The 19,211-nt window shown below is 41.4% G+C and overlaps 1 protein-coding gene across 3 annotated transcripts in view; it reads right to left on the minus strand.

Moving 5' to 3' along the window:
• The window catches only part of pde4ca (phosphodiesterase 4C, cAMP-specific a), a 51,782-nt gene extending 32,703 nt beyond the window's left edge, over positions 1-19,079 (minus strand). The window contains exons 1-2 of one of the 3 annotated variants that reach the window (XM_085253912.1): positions 18,021-19,079; positions 16,311-16,540 (exon numbers count right to left, since the gene is read on the minus strand). In XM_085253912.1, coding sequence (XP_085110038.1) covers positions 16,311-16,540; positions 18,021-18,059 — 269 coding nt within the window. In that variant the 5' untranslated portion in view covers positions 18,060-19,079. Of the gene's footprint in view, positions 1-3,625; positions 4,763-8,562; positions 8,826-16,310; positions 16,541-18,020 lie in introns of those variants that run through there. The other 2 variants (XM_085253914.1, XM_085253917.1) reach the window with 2 other exon arrangements.
• Between the last annotated feature and the right edge of the window lie 132 nt (positions 19,080-19,211).

Genomic DNA, 19,211 nt, shown 5'->3' on the forward strand with positions numbered 1-19,211 from the left:
GGATGGCAAACTTAAGCCCTGGGGATTAAAATTGGCCTATTAAAGACTCAAATCTGGCACACTCCATGGCTTTAGGAAATGTAAACGAGGGCTTAAACATGTGGACTTTTACTGTATTTTCACACGTTTTATAGCATTTTCTGCTGATACAGACCTTTTCTTAGTTTTCTAATTACAAGTCAGTCAACCAATGAGTTACCAGAACTCTCTCCTGTAACTTTACATATCTATTTCCTACAGTTACATATCTATTTCCTACAGTTACATATGTATTTCCTACAGTTACATATGTATTTCCTACAGTTACATATCTATTTCCTACAGTTACATATGTATTTCCTACAGTTTAAGTCCAAACAGTCGTGCTGACACATTTCTTTCATTTCCTACAGCAGCATTTATATGTGACGTGGAAAGGCTGAAACATATTGTTGGAAATGCACTTCTTTTTCTTAATAATAATAACATCACATTTCAAGGGTTAAATGTGTAGCTAAACTTCTTTGAACAGACAGAAAGGATAGTGTCATCGCTCTGGCCGACTATGTGACCCTCGTATATTCAATAAATACGTCCATGTTTGTAGTGGGTACAATTGTTGCAGTAAGGTTTGTGAAAAAACTAGTTATACATACAGTAAATTAATACCTCACTGAACAATAAATGTACTTTTTTTAGAAACTAAAAATGCAGCCGATCATCCTGTAACTACACTGTTAGAGTTGACCTTTGTTTGGAAAGCAGCCATTTAGTAAAAAGTGAAGTGTGAGGATCAGTTTTGTTTTTTTTGTCTGGCAGTGTTTTAGACTCTTAAAACCTTCAAACTGAATAAGAATAAAAGCGATGGCCCTCGATGTGTAACGACTCATCTAGAGATTCAGAAATAAAAGTAGTCAAATTAGTAAAATTGTGAATTTGAAAGACAAAAAGCTTGTCACACAGAGCAATGCGTAATCTAATGTAGTGAATACAGCATCACTACACAATCACAACATGGAGTCTGTTTAGTGGAACTAAAAAAGCCTATAAACACAGTTATAATGCATCAAATGCACACAGCTCCCAGTCGTTCACTGAACTCTCGCTCGTTCTGCAGCACGTCTCGGTATAACTTAGTCGGTTTCCCCCTCTAGTGGTAGCAAACCATTCGGCCTGGTATTGTCGACACACAGATTGTGTTGGAAAAAAAAGTTTGTGGGGTTTTTTAAGAAATGCCAATATTCATCAGTAATTATCTAAACTTTCTCTTGGAAAACAATCATGTAAGTTGTTTTATATATTTATTTATTTATTGGGTTTTTTTTGTTTGCCGAATGATCCTCTCTGAAGTTTGGATAAAAGAAAGGCCTGTTACGTCCTCTCGCACTCTGAATACAGTAGAGCAGCTGGTGCTGAGTTTCGGCAGCGTTAGTGCTGTCCCAGGCCGCTGCTCGGGAATCGATGAGGCTCTGGAGGCGATTGGGGAAATCAGTCATGCTGAAAATATGGAGTACAGCAGTGACGCACAGAGCAGCTTCACACAGGCCCTATTGACTAATCTGGGCGTGTGTTTGTTGTGGAGGGGGGACGAGCAGCTATATTGGGACCTCTGACATTGACACTGTTAACCTTTGGTTGAGTGACCTTACATGGCACTTTTTGTTTTCCTTTTTATTCTTTCCAACATTTCTAAGCATGTCTACAGAGTATCGTTATATTGTGTTTTCAGCCTGGGAGCCTGCTGTCTCTCTTAGTCTACTACTGCACTCGTTATCTGTGCTAAAAGCCGCCCTATCTCCACCCAAGCACCCTATCGCTCCTTCACCACCCTCTCTTCTGTGCCTTCCCCCCATTTCTTTAGATTATTTCTTTTTCCACTCGGTCAGCCATTGCTGCTGTATCTCTTACTTTCACCTCACCATGTCTCTCCCCATCACTCCCTGCTTCACATTAATGGCGTCTCCTCAAACTATCTTCTCATGATACCGTCTGAGAGCTCTCGTCTCCGGCTATGTTCGCTTAATGCAGCGACATGATGAGGGTTTTTTTATGCAACACACGACCAGAGAAGCCATAAAAATGTGTTGTGTGTTGTGGAGAAAGTTATAAGGAGTGAAGTGGAGGGGGGGAAGATGAATAGTGTCCTGGTACTGTCAGTACAAAAGACGATGAGAGTGTCATTATTGTGATGGTCACATTTGGATAACACAGACTCCTTTGTCTGTGTGCGTGTGTGTGTGCGTGTGTGTGTGTGTGTGTGTGTGTGTGTGTGTGTGTGTGTGTGTGTGGGGCAAGAGGGCAGAGATATTATTTTTCCTAAAGATTTCAAATATCTATCTAAATTAATTTCAGAACTATTACTCCTGTCGCAATGGCTTCTTCTCATTATCGCACAATAAATAAACTTGTCGCCGTCTTTACTTGTGCTTAAAAAGAGAAACTTCCTAAATGCTTTCAGGGTTTCTTTTTTTTTTTCAATCAGAAAGTTCAATGTACAAATCAGGTAATAAGAGAATAGAGGCTTGTTCTGTTCCCTTCTGTGCTTCTGTATTTCTGGCTGTGGTCTTAAATCTCCTGCTTTGATCTCCTCATATGATCCAAACAGGCTCACAGCTGGAGGAGTTCGGATGACACTCGTGAGGCACATGCCTTATGCCCAGAGTTCAGAAAAGTTTGCTGCAATGCATACTGCACTGTAAAAAAAAAAGAAAAGAATCCACAACAGCTCCAAAATGGGTGTTTTTAGTAAGAAGATTAACCCTCCCCACTACATCTGGAGTCATTTAGGTCCCCAGGTTCCCCACGGTGTGCATCAAAGTTCTTATTTTAACAATTTAAAATCTCTGTTTTGTTTTCTTTTGTTTTTTTATGTCTGTAAATTGAAACAAAGTGTCCTCCGTGGTCTTTTTCACAGATTTAGTAGATCAGACATTTTTCCTGATTACGCACATCTCCAATTACGCCGGGTGTTCACGTCATCAGTCTCCCCAGTAAGTTATCACGATTGTACTGTAAGATTTGACAGATTATTTAAAGGACTACATAAAAACACAGATGTTGTCTCCCACATCTGCCACTCGTATGGACATTGCTCTTATAAAACATAAAAGTCCTGCACCACATGATGATGATACCGTGCCTAACGCAGACAGCACAGCTTGGCTTGAGTCCCACGACAAAGAGAGACGTCAGAGAACATAGACATTGATCCAGCATGCCACCCAAGGCCTGCACCCCAACAGCAACAGCCCCTGGCTCTGGCACACACACAACCACTTGCGTTAGTTTTAACGGGCATTAGACTGGATTTAAGTTAATCCAGAGTTTTAAACAGCACACAGGTGCAGATTCAGCATTACATGCACTGAGTCAAATACATTTTACCTTAAAGCATGAACTATGGCAACTACTGGAAAAAATACACAACAAAGAATGAGCAGATGATCAAATCGATATGATGCGATGACAGAGACGAGGTGTCTAATTGTTTCCCATCAGCTTGTGTTTTATATTTATATACAGCCAGAAACAGAAACAAGCCAGCTTCCAATATTTCCTGAATGTCTGCAAACTCGTGTTGCCTACACTGCCCATCACTAAAGATCATCGCAATCACAGTACCCCTGACGCACAACTGGATACATACCCAATGCATGAGTGCCTGCGGGTGGAGAAGTTGCTGTGCATCTTCCTTGAAAAGCGAGAATCCTTATTCATCATTTTATTGGCGGGTTCAAAAAAAAGTTTGCCTGAGTTTAGAGAATCGTCAAAGCACCAGCTTCTGCGTCAATAAAGAAAAATAACTTCTGCCGTTCGAGCAAAGCCCCCATACTGTCTGGAATCAGAAAGAGAGTCTGCACAAATTCCTTTATGTCGACTGCCGTCACAAGTTATGGCATCAGGAGGCAGGTTCCCTTGACGGGACGGAGCAGGAAAAACAGATCCAAGAAGGACGAATGCAAAACAACTGCAACATGCAAAACAGCAAAACTCATGAGCTGCACCTGACAGGAGCAAGAATGGGAGTGAGAGCAACAATAAGCCAGGCCTGTTGAGTCTGCGTTTATCACATAAAACCTAATTGTTAGAAATGATTCACTTCCACCTCAGTGCAAAATCCATGAACCAAAGTGCATAAGAAAGAAAAAACTGACTGGCTGTTCTGGTTTGGGTCCCAGCTGTACGGATATGTCCATTTGTTTGGAAGGAAAATCAGAAAGGTTCAACTCAGAGTGTGTGCACGTGAACAGCCTAAAAAGGCAAAGAGTCTTGGCTGTTAAAGACCTATCGCACAGCGAGTTAGCATATCGCCTCACTGTATGTGAAAGTATGGGGCCGAAACAAATCTAATGAAACTGAGGATGGTGTCAGCTGTCAGTGCTCATCTGGGACTAATTCCTCACTGGTTCTCCTTTCGGCTCACCACAGATGTGTCAAGATAAACGCTTCTCTTGTATTTTTTTCTCTCTCTCTTTCATACTCCTAAATAGGAAACACCAAGCTTGAATTCGTCCAAGTGAGCTTCTAACTGTCAAAGCCGAATTCCTCACCAACAACCTCCAGGTATTCTTTATCTTTAAAAGTCAGGTCCGACAACCTCAACACAGTTTTGCCTCTGTGAAAGTGGACTACCAACAGAATGAGTAGAGTTATTCTGAGCAGGAGGAAGAAAGAAAAAAGCTGGAAAGAGTGTTATAATCCCATCAGATGCTCCCTGGAGTGGGCTGTCCCATGTAGTCCCAGTCAGCGGGCCATAACAGACTTCTGCTCTCTCTTCTCTTCTCTCCTGAGAGTGGTGGGACCAAACCGGGGCTTAAAACAACAAACAACAACACTGTCTCCACTGAGAGAGGGAGAGAGAGGGAGAGAGGGAGGGAGAGAGAGAGAGAGGTGGGTAGGGTGCTGTGTGGTAAAGAGGGAGAGAGTGAGTGAGAGCAACTTGCACAAAGAGAGAGGGTGTGGACAATGATGGTCACTGCCTGTGAAAGTGGACTAATATTAAAGGTACTTTGTGTTAAAAATTTATTTTTTTTATGTTTTAAAGTGAAAAAGAAGAATTTTAAGAGTGCATCATTTTTCTTTTGGTGAAAAAACAACAACAACTAAAAATTGGGTTTCCTTTTCCAATATTGAGCTTTTATGATTTTAAAATCATAAATATAAGTCCATCTTTTTTTATTTATTTCATTTTATTTATTTATTTTTTTTGGGGGGGGGGGGGGGTACAGTGAAACATGTAATTGTGGAAATATTTCAGAGAAGTTTTCTAGTAAAAGAGGAAATATTTCCTAATGAGAAGGAAAACAGTTTTGGGGTCATTACTCCAATAACTAATTAATTAAGAAGTGACTTGGAAGTGAAGAATTCTCAGAAACAAAGAAACAATCAAAATGCAAAACTTAAACAACTACAGGCTGCTAAACCTTCTGCTGGAACATCGATAAACTTAAGACTGTTTGTAATCCATCCATTACTCTTAATACTTATCAGTCCAAGACTGAAAGGAAAGAAAGAAAAGAAAATTTCTCTGATCCAGTAACAACATTTCTCAACAGCATCAGGCTAGAAAAACATTTTTCATCTCATTTCCCCCCTAAAAATATTTGAGTCCCCACAGAGTCGAACTCCAGCAAAGGAAATGTCTCTTTCCCCGACTCAGATCCATCAGAGAAACACAAATGCATCCTCCGGAGAGGCTCTCTGCCCGCATCTCACAACTTAATGTCCTCTAGTGGAAGAGAAGGGGAAATGCATGTTGAGGATCCTCAGCGTCGCCACACGTTTTTCTTCTGCTATTTTAACATACACCTCTGTCGAGGCTGCGAGCGCAGCTCACTGGGTTGAGCAGATGACCCATATGCAGAAGCTCAAGGTTTAAATAAACAATGTACCCATGTTTTAATGGAAGTAGTGACCCAGGATTATTACTTCAGTGGCTCAAATTGAAAGAAATAAGTCAGGATCATCACCTATAAATGGGGGACAAATGAAAATGTGTATTCTGAGAGGAGTAATCTCTTCCATGATGAAAGTGCTCTCATCTGCAGGGCTTGAGGGATCCCTGAACGGTTTATTGAGCATGAAAACAATCACATCCTTTTCCCTTCACACCGGATCTGTGCAGTTTAGCACCTGTGGGAAAGTTCAAAGCTTTCCAGTATTATCATCAAAACAAAGCACCGAAGGAGGGATCAGTTCCAGAGACTTGAACAGTGCTCTTGCAGATCATGGTGGCACAACACCTTGCTAGGATTTAGTTTGTTGGTTTTTTCCCCTTTAATTTGTCACCTGTCTACACAGCCACTTCTCTAAAAAGAAATACAGTCGACGATCTGCAAACTGAAACCACTTTAGTTGCAAGTGATAACGCTGCTTTATTTATTTTAAAAACTCCTGCTCGAGAAATGAATACATCCAATAAATAAAGCAACAATTTGCGTGTTTTCTGGACAGTTTTTATTTCCATTAATATAACGTGACTGAAACACTGAATGGAAAAAAAAAACCTGTCATCACAGAGCTGGCTTGAAAAAAAAGTTTATTGAATGTTTAAAAGTTTTTCATGGAAAAAAATCCTTTTGACTCGGTGTCTCTGAAGGGGAAAAAGAGACTTCATCAACTTAGACACAAAGTGAAAATAAATTTGCGCGCACGTTCTATATTTGAGCGGCCTGCGACATTAATTTTCCGCCGGACCCCCAGTTTGTTTAATTCTTCCTGCTTGCCAGTCATCCTGCAATAACTCATGTCCATCCATTTATTTGAGCTGTGACACTGCAGGCGGAAACTTCCTCAATGGCCTGGCCTCAGAGCTGTGTAAAACAAAGCCTGACATGTTGAGTATCTGCGCTGCCCTCCAGATATCTGACAATCAAGACTGAGCCTTGAAGTCCACTTGACTTCTTTTCCTCTAATATTTAGATTTTTAACAGACACCCCGAACTCAATTAAACAGTTTACAATAAACTCTGAAATAGAAACATATCCACCAATGTCAAATACACCACCGTTTAAATGCTGCATGTTTAGATTTCCTACGGGGCACCCAGCTCTCGTAGGAATGCTCCTGCCAATAAAAGTAAGGCAGGAATTTACAGCACCAGCTAGAGTTTCTCTCGAGCTTTTAATCTGATTTCACTGAGGTGGATGTGCCTGACATCAGTGCAACAAGCTGGAGACACCGTGCAACAGCGCCGATTTGCATGGTGCCTACATCTGAGTGTTTATATGCTCAGAGTACACACTGGAGACATTTGCTTTTTAAAGTGCTTTACAATTTTCCACAACAGGCTCTTCTTTTGAGGACACCAACAGGTGTGAGGGAAGAGAAATACACAGTCCCGCCTGAGTCCTGTTTATTCTCCCTATCTCAAGAAGTTATGGTCAAATGCAATCTAATTGGGGGACTAGGTAAATGTTTAAATTGCACTGAAAAGAATAAAATCATGAGCCTGACGTGATTCAATAACGGATCATAAAACTAAAGCTATCAACAGGTACCAGAGCAGCGCTGCCTGATAGAGAGACTGCTGCGTTGTTTCCAAAGAGATTTATGACCGCTGCAACGGAAGAATAAATTTAAGGTGTTTGAAACTCGGCAGGAAATATCCAGTTGTTTGAGGCGTGCTTTCGCAGCGAGTGCAGCGATTAAAAAGTGCGGCTGTTAAACAAGAAGACATTGTTGAAAGATTGAAGCATGTCCTTAACAAGTGGAACAACAAACTGCTGATCCTGTGACAACAAGGATGTCGCTGAGCTGTGTTTACTGACATGATGGAAAGCAAAAGGTGAACAAAGCTTAGGAAAAACACTCCTGGTAATTCAGCACTAAAGCTGACAGCGGGTTTGGAAAAGCGTCTCTTATTATAAACTCAATGCTCATCAGCAGCTTTGCTGTGAATGAATTCTATAATTAGCAGATTTCATAGAAAGAAGAAAAAGCTAAACACAAGCAGGAACCACGCACCTATGTGCAGTCAGTAAATAAGGGCAGGTCTATTTATGGAAATGAAACTTTAAAAAAAAATGCACATCATGAGAACAAAATTTGTATTAGATCTTTCTTACCAAAAAAAAAAGGCTAGTTTTATCCTGGCAGAGGAGAGCAGGCATGACTGAAAGGCATGAATATAAGAACATCTTGTGGTCAGTCTTACTTTAATAAGATAAGCTTCAGGGCAACCATTTTTGTGGTGTGAAACACCTGGACAAAAATACACTTGAACGCATCAACATCTCCAACCAAGTGGAGTAAAGATTGGCCATAAGGCTGCTGTTCTTTACCAAATACCAAAAGGAACAGCAAAGAGCACCAAACAACCCTTACATAGCCCCCCACCCCCCTCCATATGCATCATCCATGTCTAAATGATGTGCTAAATGTGAACATTCGATAAGAATAGATGGCTTTTGAATGATAAGAATCCTAGTTGGTGGATTTGGAGCAGAACTTGCATAACATTAACACATCTTCAAAATCTGCGAAAAATAACCTTTTTTTTTTTTTACATTATTTTGAGTGAGAATAATGCAAAGTGCAACAGCTGTCATCTATATCATCTTGGCTGCAGTCATAAACTCTACCTGGGGGTGTGGGCCAGGGTGAAGCGGCGCCTCTGGAGGTTGATGCTGCGGTTCATCAGCAGCTTCCTGAAGAGCAGCGGGGAATTTCGAGGAGACCCGCGCGGCGAATCCTTGGGTGAAACCTTTGGAGATCCTCCCGTGGAACCCCCTACGGTCCTGGACATGAGCTGAATCACGGGAAGCCGGGACAGCTTTTGTTCCCGGGGGGTCTCATCGACTTCAGATTGTTCTTCCTCGGAGCTCTCGGAGCACAGGTCGTTCATGATGAATAGATAGATGGTCAGTGGTCAAGCGATCGCTCCCTCTTTGCTCGCTCTCCCTTTGAAAAATGTTGTCGTCAGGTTTGTTTAAAGACTTTTGTGTGACATGACATATGAGACGGGTGAGGATCTGGTCCTGCTCATCATTGCTCCAAAATTCTCTCAGAGATCTCAAGAATAAAAACCTGTTTTTGAAATCTAAAATGGACTAGACAAGACTGCTCAGAAAATCAAAAGCTACCTCTCTACCTTCAGTTGTGCTCTATCAGCTCCGTTGTCTGTTGTCTCTTCCTAAAGACCATGCTGACTGCCGTGCTAGCCGTTCAAACATTAGTGTTGATGATAAACTCTCCCTGCCTTCTTCCCTCCCCCAGGCTTTGTTTACATTACTGTGAGGCCTTCCCTCTTTCCAACTAAATATGGACGTCTGATTTACAGGGAGTGGAAGCATGACAGATTACCTCCTTCTGCTCCTCTATCCCTCTTTCCATCCCTCTACTTCCCCCCTCTTCTCTCCCTTGCAATCCTAAGGAACATATTGTTCATCAACTTCAAACTGTGCTTCATAATTACTTCCTTTCCAAATTCCGCCTGTGTATAAACATTAAGCCGTCGCCTGGCTTGGCCTTCGAGCTCACCTTACTTACTCTCACTCCCAAGTTTGCATACTCAGGCTCCCCCCCCCTCCCCCCCTGCACTCCCTGAGGTGCTATCTGTTGTGAAGTTGCCTATTTCCTCAGAGACAGCTTCTTTGCCTTTCACATGCTCTGAGCGCACCAGGAAGAATCACATGAAGTGCCTCTGACTATAAAAAGCAGAGGTAGATAAAAGCTATAGAGAGCATGGGTGCTGTCACGATGGCACTCTCTATCTGTGACCAGAGGCAACAACATCTTCTCCCTCACCCAATCTCTCTGTTTATTGCCGGAGAGTGAGAAAAGGTCCTCCTGTGATTAAGGACTCATAACTAAACACCGGCGCTGTCTAGAGTAACTAAAATAACCTAGGGAGCTGGAACATCTGACACAGGACTGAACCTATGACCAACAGCTGTTTAGGGAAAGCAGGAAATAAGAATTGTTTGCTTGAGAGCTTTTGTGTGTGTGTGCATGTGTGTGTGTGTGCATACACTCATTAGCACTGCACTGCATTAAATTTGGTGCTGTCATTTCTGCTTATCCATCCTTATATCTAGAAATGAGACAAATAATCTTTTGCAGCTCATCTCAGAATGTGTTTTACTGTCATTTTGTCTCGGTTCACTCTCACTTCGCTCATTAACCCGACCTTCAGGCTCCCCTTTATTAACTCTGTACCTGTATGTTCAGCACACTCCAGCCAAAGTTAGTTAACATTTAACATCCAAAGAAACATGTTTTTTAAGCAGTCACTGGAACCAGGCAAGCAGCAGCAGACTAAAGCACAAACACGATTTGTCTGGCATCTTAAGGTTTCGTTTTTTTCAGAGCGACGATATCAGCGAGCACGGAAACAAAACATTTCTGGCATTTCTGCAAGTGGACGGAGCTACAGCACAGCCAGCCGGAGCCAAGAGGACTGTGAGGAATATGGAAATAATACTATATCACTTGGAGATGTGCAATCATGAGAGCAAAATGAATAGATGAATAAAGTCAAATTATGGGCCTGTTATCGTTGTCATCAACTCTCAGAGCCACAGAGGCTTAAGAGCTACCCAGTGCCCAATCAGATTCAGATTTAAGTATTCCTGAGGCACATCTGGAGTGGAGTTCCTCACACTGAGGCCATTCGTGTGTTTCGAGATGTTCCCCTTTTTACAGAATCAGACATCGAGACAGCACCATCAGCTGGATGCTTCTGTCAGCATAAAGTTTTGCTTACAACTTTTCAAGAGTGGCTCAGACTCGCAGCCTCTCATGTGACTGCTTCTATGATAACTGAGACTGAGTAGTGTCTGGAATGGGATGACTGTTAGTTTGGAAAAAGGCTTTCTGCTTGTTTCTCGATACGAGATTCACCCGAAAGTTTATCCCGCAATGAAGCATGCCAAAGACAGTAAGAACAAAAAACCCCCAGAAAAAACAGGGCTCATAGAAAACATTACGCTGACTCACTGTCTCCAAACATCCATCTGGAGATCCCATCTGCTGTGGACAGAGCATGCTTACAACCTTCTCTTTCAGAGTGATGTTGTAATTCCAGGTTTTCAGGCCTCAGCTGCCAGCAGGAAGCGTGCATCAGACACTTTCAGACATCGAGTATGACACACTTGGAGAAAAGGCTCACACCAGATCCACTTTGTTTGTAAACCATCTGCTTTATTCCGGGTAGGAAATGGTTTGTCTTTTGAGAACATTCTTCCTCAGATGTTTCATAAAAAGCCGCATCCCTTCCAAGCTGCTGAGGTCCGTTCTGGAGTCATTTAATGCAAATTTGATGTATATGATGTAGAAAAGGAAAAGGAAAAGGTTATCCTAAGATTTGCAGCATTGTCAGCTATAAAGCATCCTGAGACTTCTCTATAAACACTTTCTCTGGCATCCCATCAAAACTGCACTACCAACTGGTAAACAGGAGAGCACATGGCTCTCTTCATAGAAAGGGAACATAATGAAAGGCTTTCTAGTCCTTCGATATCCCTGCTGTCATGTTTGTAGCCGTGCTACTTTATACCTGCTGTCATATAAACATTTATGAAGTAAATAAAAGTGAAACATCACAGTACTTGCACCTATTTTTTATGTGCTGCGTTATAGCAGTAATCCGTTAGTATAAATCTAGATGTGATGTTTATAGTGCATCTGAAGGTTTTTTTCTGCATTTTAGGGCCCCGTACGTGCATAAAGAGGCTGGCAGGATAGTGTTTTTCCAAACCCAATGCTGAAAAAGGCGGGATGCTGTGTAAAATGTAAATAAAAGGAGAACGAAATGATTTGCAAATATCATAAACAGGTATTAACAGAACACAGAAAGCGCATCAAATGTTTGAATTTGATGGCAGCGACATGTTTAAAAACAGTTGGGACAGGGCGATGTTTACCACTGTGCACCATTCCCATCTTCTTTTAAACATCTGGGAACTGAGGAGACCAGCTGCTGGTCTTTTGTTGTCTCATTCTTGTCTGATATATGATTCTAGCTGCTCATCAGTCCTGGCTCTTCTTTGTTGAAGTTTTCACTTATTTATGCTGTAAATGTTTTCAGTTGGTGAAAGGTCTGGACTAAAGACAGGTTAGTTCAGCAAATACAAAGTCATGCAGATGTAATAGATGTACAGAGAACAGAACAGTTTTTCACTTTGTTTCAGTCCATTTTAAACGAGCGTCGGCTCAGAGAACACAGCAGCGTTCGTGGATCGTGTCCAATTACGGCTTCTTCTCTTCATGATAGAGCTTTAACCTGCATTTGCGGATGGCACAGTGAACTGTGCTCACAGTTCCATGACAGAATCGTTCCTGTTTTTAATGCAGTGCTGCCCGAGGGCCAAAAGATCATAGCCATCTAATATTGATTTTCAGTCTTTTCACCTGCACAAAGAGATTTCTAACAATTTTCTGAATCTTTTGAGGACATTATGTACTGCAGATGATGAGATATTCAAAGTCTTTGCCATTTTACGCTGACGATCATGATTCTGCAGCTGTTCCACAATTTGTAGACACAGTTTTTTGCAGCTTGGTGAACCTCTGCCTCTCTAGGATGCACTTTTTAAACCCAATCATGTCACTGACCTGCTGCCAGTTAACCTCATTAGCTGTAAAATTTTTCTCCACCCGATTGTTGCCCTCGTTCCCATGTTTTTAGATGTGCTGTTGGAATGAAATTCCAAAATGAGCTAATATTTTTGTTAACAGCAGTACAGCTTCTCAATTTACATATTTGCCATATTGTTCAATTGTGAATAAAATATCTGTCAGTGAAAAAGCAGTTAAAGCTACTTAACCAGGAAGTATCAATCTTGACATTAAGATTCTCTTTTGAAAGAGTGTCTTTGGCAGGAGAGTGTGCAGCAACTGTGTGCAACTTCCCCAGGCTCTACCCGCTGGGTGGGGATTGCAGCGCATTGGTAGGGTCTGCAGGAGAGTGAGTCAAGAAGTGGTGAGAAGTTCACAGTGAAGGAGAGCACCTTTGATGGGACGTGTTATGGCCTAAGACTGACTATAAGCTGACCTGACCTCCTACATGAAAAGGTCATGTTTGATCAGTTGACAGTTACACAAGCACATGAAACACAGTGTGTGTTGTTGCAGCAGAGCATGCTATAAAGTAAAAAAAACAACAACTTATGACCTTTTATAGTTGCATAATATGTGTCAAAAGACTTCAATTTACCAGAAAACAATGAGTATCTTTTCCAGCTTGCAAAGTCTCGTGCTGCAATCAATTGTATCCAAATGTGACTGTAATACTGAGAACTGTTACCGGAGATGACCCACAGAATGCATTTATGTAGTGCTCTTATTGACCACTGAAAGTGTTTCGCATGATAGGCCACTCATCGATCCACATGCAAACATCATAAAGTACTTTTTCTACTCAGTACATACATCGCTATTCCTATCACACAAACACACGCACACATGTACACAGAGAAAGAGAGAGAGATGGATACACTGCATTAAGTGGAGAGTTTTTTGTGGTTCGGCATGAAAAGGACGAATTGACATGCCAACAGAAGAAGCCAGGGATTAATGAATGAATCATTTCACCTCCAGAGCCACATCCGACCCCAATAACCTGCTGTCCTCGTTGCCATTACAATAATACATTTTCCAATTTTGTTGGCTACTTTTCAACAACACTGAACATGTTTGTGTTCCCTTCTAGATTTCTAGTGAGCTATACTGTCTCACAAAAGTTGCATTTCCTGCGAAAATGCCGAGTAAATGCCATATAGTGAAAATCGTCTTCCGAAAACAGCTGAAGAAGCGGAACAATTTGCTGAAAAGAGTTGAAGAAGCTGAACTGTGTGATGAAGATGGCTTTATTTGAAAGGGTACACTAAAAAGTGTCAAGAAAGCAGAGGGAGCAAGAGCAGGGAAGACATGCGACAACCGCCACGGGTAGGATACGAACCTGCGCCTGCTCTCAAGAAACAGGAAATCAATAGGTTGAATGCCTATGGGATTCACCCAATGAGAACTTGGCAGCAACGTTCCCAGCTCTGTTCTCTTATATCTCCATCTCAACATTGCAGCTGTCTTCAAATATCAGGGACTCACTTAACTTTCAGTAGTCTGTGTACATCAGATCCTGATAATAGAGCCTCTGAAAAGTCCAGAGTAATCCCTCCTCTTTGGGTCAATGATTATATTCATCAGGATAGAAGAGAGCACAAAAAAGCTGAAAAGAGATGGGAAAACAAAGATCTCCCTTTTCACTTTATTCACATGAAGAACTTATTAACCATGCTCAACTGAAAAAACGTCCGACTTCACTGGCTCCGTTGAGTGTCAATTTTTTTTATTATTATTTTATTATTTATTGCTAGTAAGATCTATGGTATCAGGTCACAGTTCACGATTGGATCCTATCACCTTGTCCAAGTGTAGTCATCTACTTATGCCTATCTACTGAAGCCTATGGCAGCTAGGATAGGCTCCAGCCCCCCACGACCCTGAAATGAATTACCTGAAAGAAAAAGGAATGGATGGAATGATCTCCTTGATATAGTTTCTAATATGTGCACTTCTTTCTGCCCAGTTGACACTATTTCTCCCAAATTTCTTCAAGAGACTCTACCTGTCATTTCCCCTGGGTTTCTCTCAATTATCAGTCAGTCACTCTTACTTTTAAACAGCTGGTATCATCCATCTCTTTTAAAGACCCTCCATGTATCCCACTGTTTTTAAACAGATTCCAAAATCAATTTCTAAAATTCTAGAATACACTAAAACCAGCCTGAATCATTGATACAAGGCTGGATGGATCCATGCCTTCAAGCTGTTTACACCAAATTCTGACCATATCCTCAGAATGTCTCGGCACGTCTGCTATCCAATTTTGGAAAGCCCAAGCAAATCTTGTTCTTATATAACAAGAACACCACTGTGCTCTTATGCTGCTGTGGCACATCTACTTCATTAATGGTAGATGGACTGGTTCTTATATAGTGCTTTTCTAATCTACCCGAGCACTCAAAGCACTTTATACATGCCTCATACCCATTCACACCCATTCACGCAAGCTCTTTTTTCTCTGCTCAAGTGCTTTCTATCTAACATTCACACACATTCATTCTCTGATGGATGAATCGTAGAGCAACTTGGGGTTAGTATCTTGCCTAAGGATGCCTAGGCATGGAGACTGGAGCAGTCAGGCATTGAACCACCACCACCTACAGCCAACCAAATAATAAACTTTCAAGGTAGTTTCTCATTTTCAGACTCTTCTCTATAAACCTTAGAGGTGACTGTGTGGCTAAAATCCCAGCAGATCAGCAGTTTGTGAAATCCTCAGACTTGCCCGTCTGGCACCAAACTCTAAGCGACATTCAAAGTTGGTTAAATCACCTTTCTTCCCCATTCTGAAGCTCATTTTGAATTTTAGCAGGTCGTCTCAATCATTTCTAAATGGCCAAACGCACAGAGTTGCAGCCATGTCACTGGTTGATTGGATATTTCATGAAGTTGTATAGGTGTACTTAATAAAGTGGCCAGTGAGCGTATAAAGAGCAATGCAAAAGAACAAAACACCACATCACTCTCAGTTTATCCAGTGTTTGCAGAGGTGCTACTCAACAATGAATCACATGACAAAGAAGAAGCCAACAGGGGTTCACCTGTGAGGTTCACTGTAACTAATAACAATATCAAACAGATGTCTCCGGATTCCATCAACAGGTGGAAAAAGAGACGTAATGATGGTACACGTACACACACGTTCACAGACGCCAGCACACGCAGACACGTACACACCCACACACGAAGTTTAGAGAGGCCGAAATTGCTACAGATGTATTGCTGAAGCAGCTTGAATGTTGTTGTGAAAACAATAATAAGAGCCTTGTTTGTCTGATCTTTTATGGCGATAATTGTTCAGCAGTGTGACAGAGGCGAGCGCAACGCCTTAAGCGGGACACTTTGTTCAATCATATGCTCGAGAAGCAACTCAGCCTAAAAACCCGCCTAAAAACAGATGATCATTAAGTACTCCTTAATCTGTGTTGATTTACAAGACCACAGCTTGCTTCACAGGGGCTGGTTTCACACTGAACACATATAATTTTAATCATTAAGCTTGAGAAGGGGCCCAGCTGTTGGGAAACTAGGAAAAAATTAACTCCTTTCCACACAGAGCGCTGGTTTTGGGAACACTTAAACTCCAGAGCTGTTCTTTCTAGAGGAAATCAGAGGATATTTAAAGAATGAATTTAACATGTGTGAGATACCTGAAGTATCATGTGTTCCCAAACATGCTTTTGAAGCAGGATGTGTGATGTTTTGGTATGCACATTTAAATTCATTAGCAAAATGCCACTAAACATGTTCAACATCAGTGACTTACAGGCCTCTGGACATGCAGCTGGTCAGAGTCCCGTAACTTCTCGAGTGTTTGATCCTGTAGGTCGCAGGGCCCAATGGGGCGACGGGCGGAGGGCCATCCTGAGCAGAAGATCTGCAGGAAAGCTTGGGCAGCTGCAGGTTTCCCGAGAAGAGCCTCTTCACAGCCCATCTGATATCACAGTCCTGGAGAGGCTCTACAGAGGAGGTTTGGTCTAAGGAATCCCACTGTCTCTGTAAGGCAGATAAAAGGCAGGCGATTTGTTTTTTTACTGAGATGATATATGCATACATGTCTAACTGTAAGCTAGAAAAAGAAGAGTGTGATGGTATAAAGACGGGATAAATCTGCATTCATAAAGACTAGATTGGAGACAAAAAGGGGGGCCAGCTTTTTAACTTGTTCACTTTTTTGCACTGAACTCAAAGGTTTGGAGTGAACTGCAGACAAGAAAGGAGATTTTTATGAAATGGAAACTGCTTGGTTAACTCGATTTTCTTTCATATGCTTTGCATGTCAGCTTTCTTACTGAAATGAAAGGGATGTGCATGTGCATGTGCTGTGGCGCTAACAAGATTGATTGCTATGCATCACAAAAATCAGCAGCTCTGTGCTTTTCAACAGCAAACCCTGGCTCAAAGCTACTTGGCACTCATTCATCCTATAATTTAGCTTATGTGCAGCTTTCTGGGCTATTACTTTGAAATATGAAAATGATGTTCAGAGAAAATTTGCCTTTTTGTTGTTAATAGTTTATGGCCTGCAATAATTACAAGAACTACACAAACTGGTGACAGAGCAACAATACAGAAGCAGCATTTTAGCAGGGATATCACAGAAACCATACATAAAGGAAAGCTGCATGTTTGCCAGCAGGGAGAAGTTTTTATATTTCCCGAGCTTCTTGAAAAGTCTCTGTGAAGTAAAAAAAAAAAAAAAAGACCATCTGTTGAGATCTAAAGGTGAGCCATGCACAGGGCTGTTTTTATGACGCTACTAAAAATGTGACAAGCCTCACAAAAGCCAACTCGGGCATTATTTTTGGAAGGTTTATCTGATTTCAGGTCCTGAGACCAAACACACTATCACCTTGGACACAATAGACGGTTCTTACAGGGAGACAGTGTTCGGGATTTCGCTCTCAGGGCTTCTCTGTTTCAGCGTCAGCGTTGAGGGGAAACAGATAAGAGTCCTTGTTTGCCGCTGTATCCCGTGACCCTATCTCTCCTTCTGCTTGGAAGTTTCACCTTTCCATAAACAAACGTCAACAGACTCTGGAGTTTTATTGTTGACCGTTTCTATCCAAGATCACCACGAGAGGGGCCGATGTGTCAACTTCATGGATTATGAGTTGGATCGATCAAGAGAAAGCTATGCTGCAACACATTATCTTTGCCACCAAATGATTTCCTTCCTTAATGACACAATTTTACACTTTAATGCTGTTGCTTATTTTCACACACAAGCTCCCATTAAAGTTTCCACAACTATTTGGCAACAGGAACAAGAACGGAAAACAAAACACGTAGCAGTGCAATTACAGAATCCACATTAATCACACATCATAGCTTTCCATTTAGTTTTTGCGAATGTGTAACCAGTTCACTTTCTTTTGAGTTCATAAAAGAAAGCAAATGAAATAAAGAAAGAAATAACCAAGCCAAGCGTAATAAAGGTTGCCGAATTTCTTAAACGTGAAATTATTACTCTTACCTCTGTGAAGTTGAAAATTTTTGAGTTATTTCTCCTCATACTTTCAGCTACTGGGAACCAGACAAATGAGAAGGAAATGCCAACGAGGAGGATACAGGAACTACAGTTAAGATGAGATATGAAGCTGTCTGTGGCACCAACATTTAGCTGGGATGTCACTCAGTACAGACCAAACTGTCTCCCCGCCTCTTCAAAACTTTCAGCTGTCATCACATCGGTGATAAACAGCAAACTTTCTTAGTAGTAGTAGTAGTAAACCGATTTGACCCAAAAGCGATGTTTTGGAAAATGACGACAATTAGTCGCCAAAACAGAAAGTATGTGGAGGCTGCAGATGCTGGTACAGAGATTGAGGTGGTGGAACAGCCTGCATGGCATGCCATTAGTCATGCGAGTCTGTCTGCAGAATCTGTGGACCTTGCAGATCCAGACCTGCCGGTCAGTGCAGCAAAACTCTGGGTTTGATCAAGCGGTTGCCTAAAATCTTCTCATTTAAGCTTTTTTTCTTACTCCATGAACACGGTTTAAATTTGTAGCTGTAGGTGAGTCTGTGTTAAAGATTCAGGAGATTTTGTGAACTTTAATGAACCTGTGCCTCCTGATGCTAAGCCCACATTAACTCAGGTTTAAAAAAAACAAACAGAACGTGAAGTATAAGGTCAACTGTGACACATGTTTTCAAGGCCATTAGGCATGAGCTTTAGATTACCTATTATCCTACCATTTACATTAAACACTTACTCTGACGCTGTGGGAGACTACAAAGACAAAGAATCTAGTAAATAAACTCAAAATATCAGTTTTAATACAGCACTGTGACAACACTGTCTGTGTCTGTCTGTGTGTGTGTGTGTGTGTCTGTGTGTAAGCTTACTATATTTGTGGGGACCAACGGCCCTTTTGGGGACCAAAATCCTGGTTCTCACAAGTTTGAAGGGAATTTGGAGACTGAGACTGTGGTTTTAGTCACAGTGTAACAATTGGTTATGGTTAGGTTTAGGGCAAGGGTTAGGCATTCATTTTCGATGGTTAGGGGCTAGGTAAAGCATTGTCCCCACAAGATATGAATACCCTACTGTGTGTGTTTATTACCTCTAACAAATGATGATTTGTGTTTTTTGGATGATTTGTGAATTTGTGTACCTCCATCTAAACTGTTTTTTAAAAAGTTAAGCAAAAAACACTTTAAAT

This window comes from Mchenga conophoros, linkage group LG18, assembly GCF_057382185.1.
Source record: "Mchenga conophoros isolate Kocher_MC1m ecotype Shallow Benthic linkage group LG18, M_conophoros_male_GT1.1, whole genome shotgun sequence".
Classification (NCBI taxonomy): domain Eukaryota; kingdom Metazoa; phylum Chordata; class Actinopteri; order Cichliformes; family Cichlidae; genus Mchenga; species Mchenga conophoros.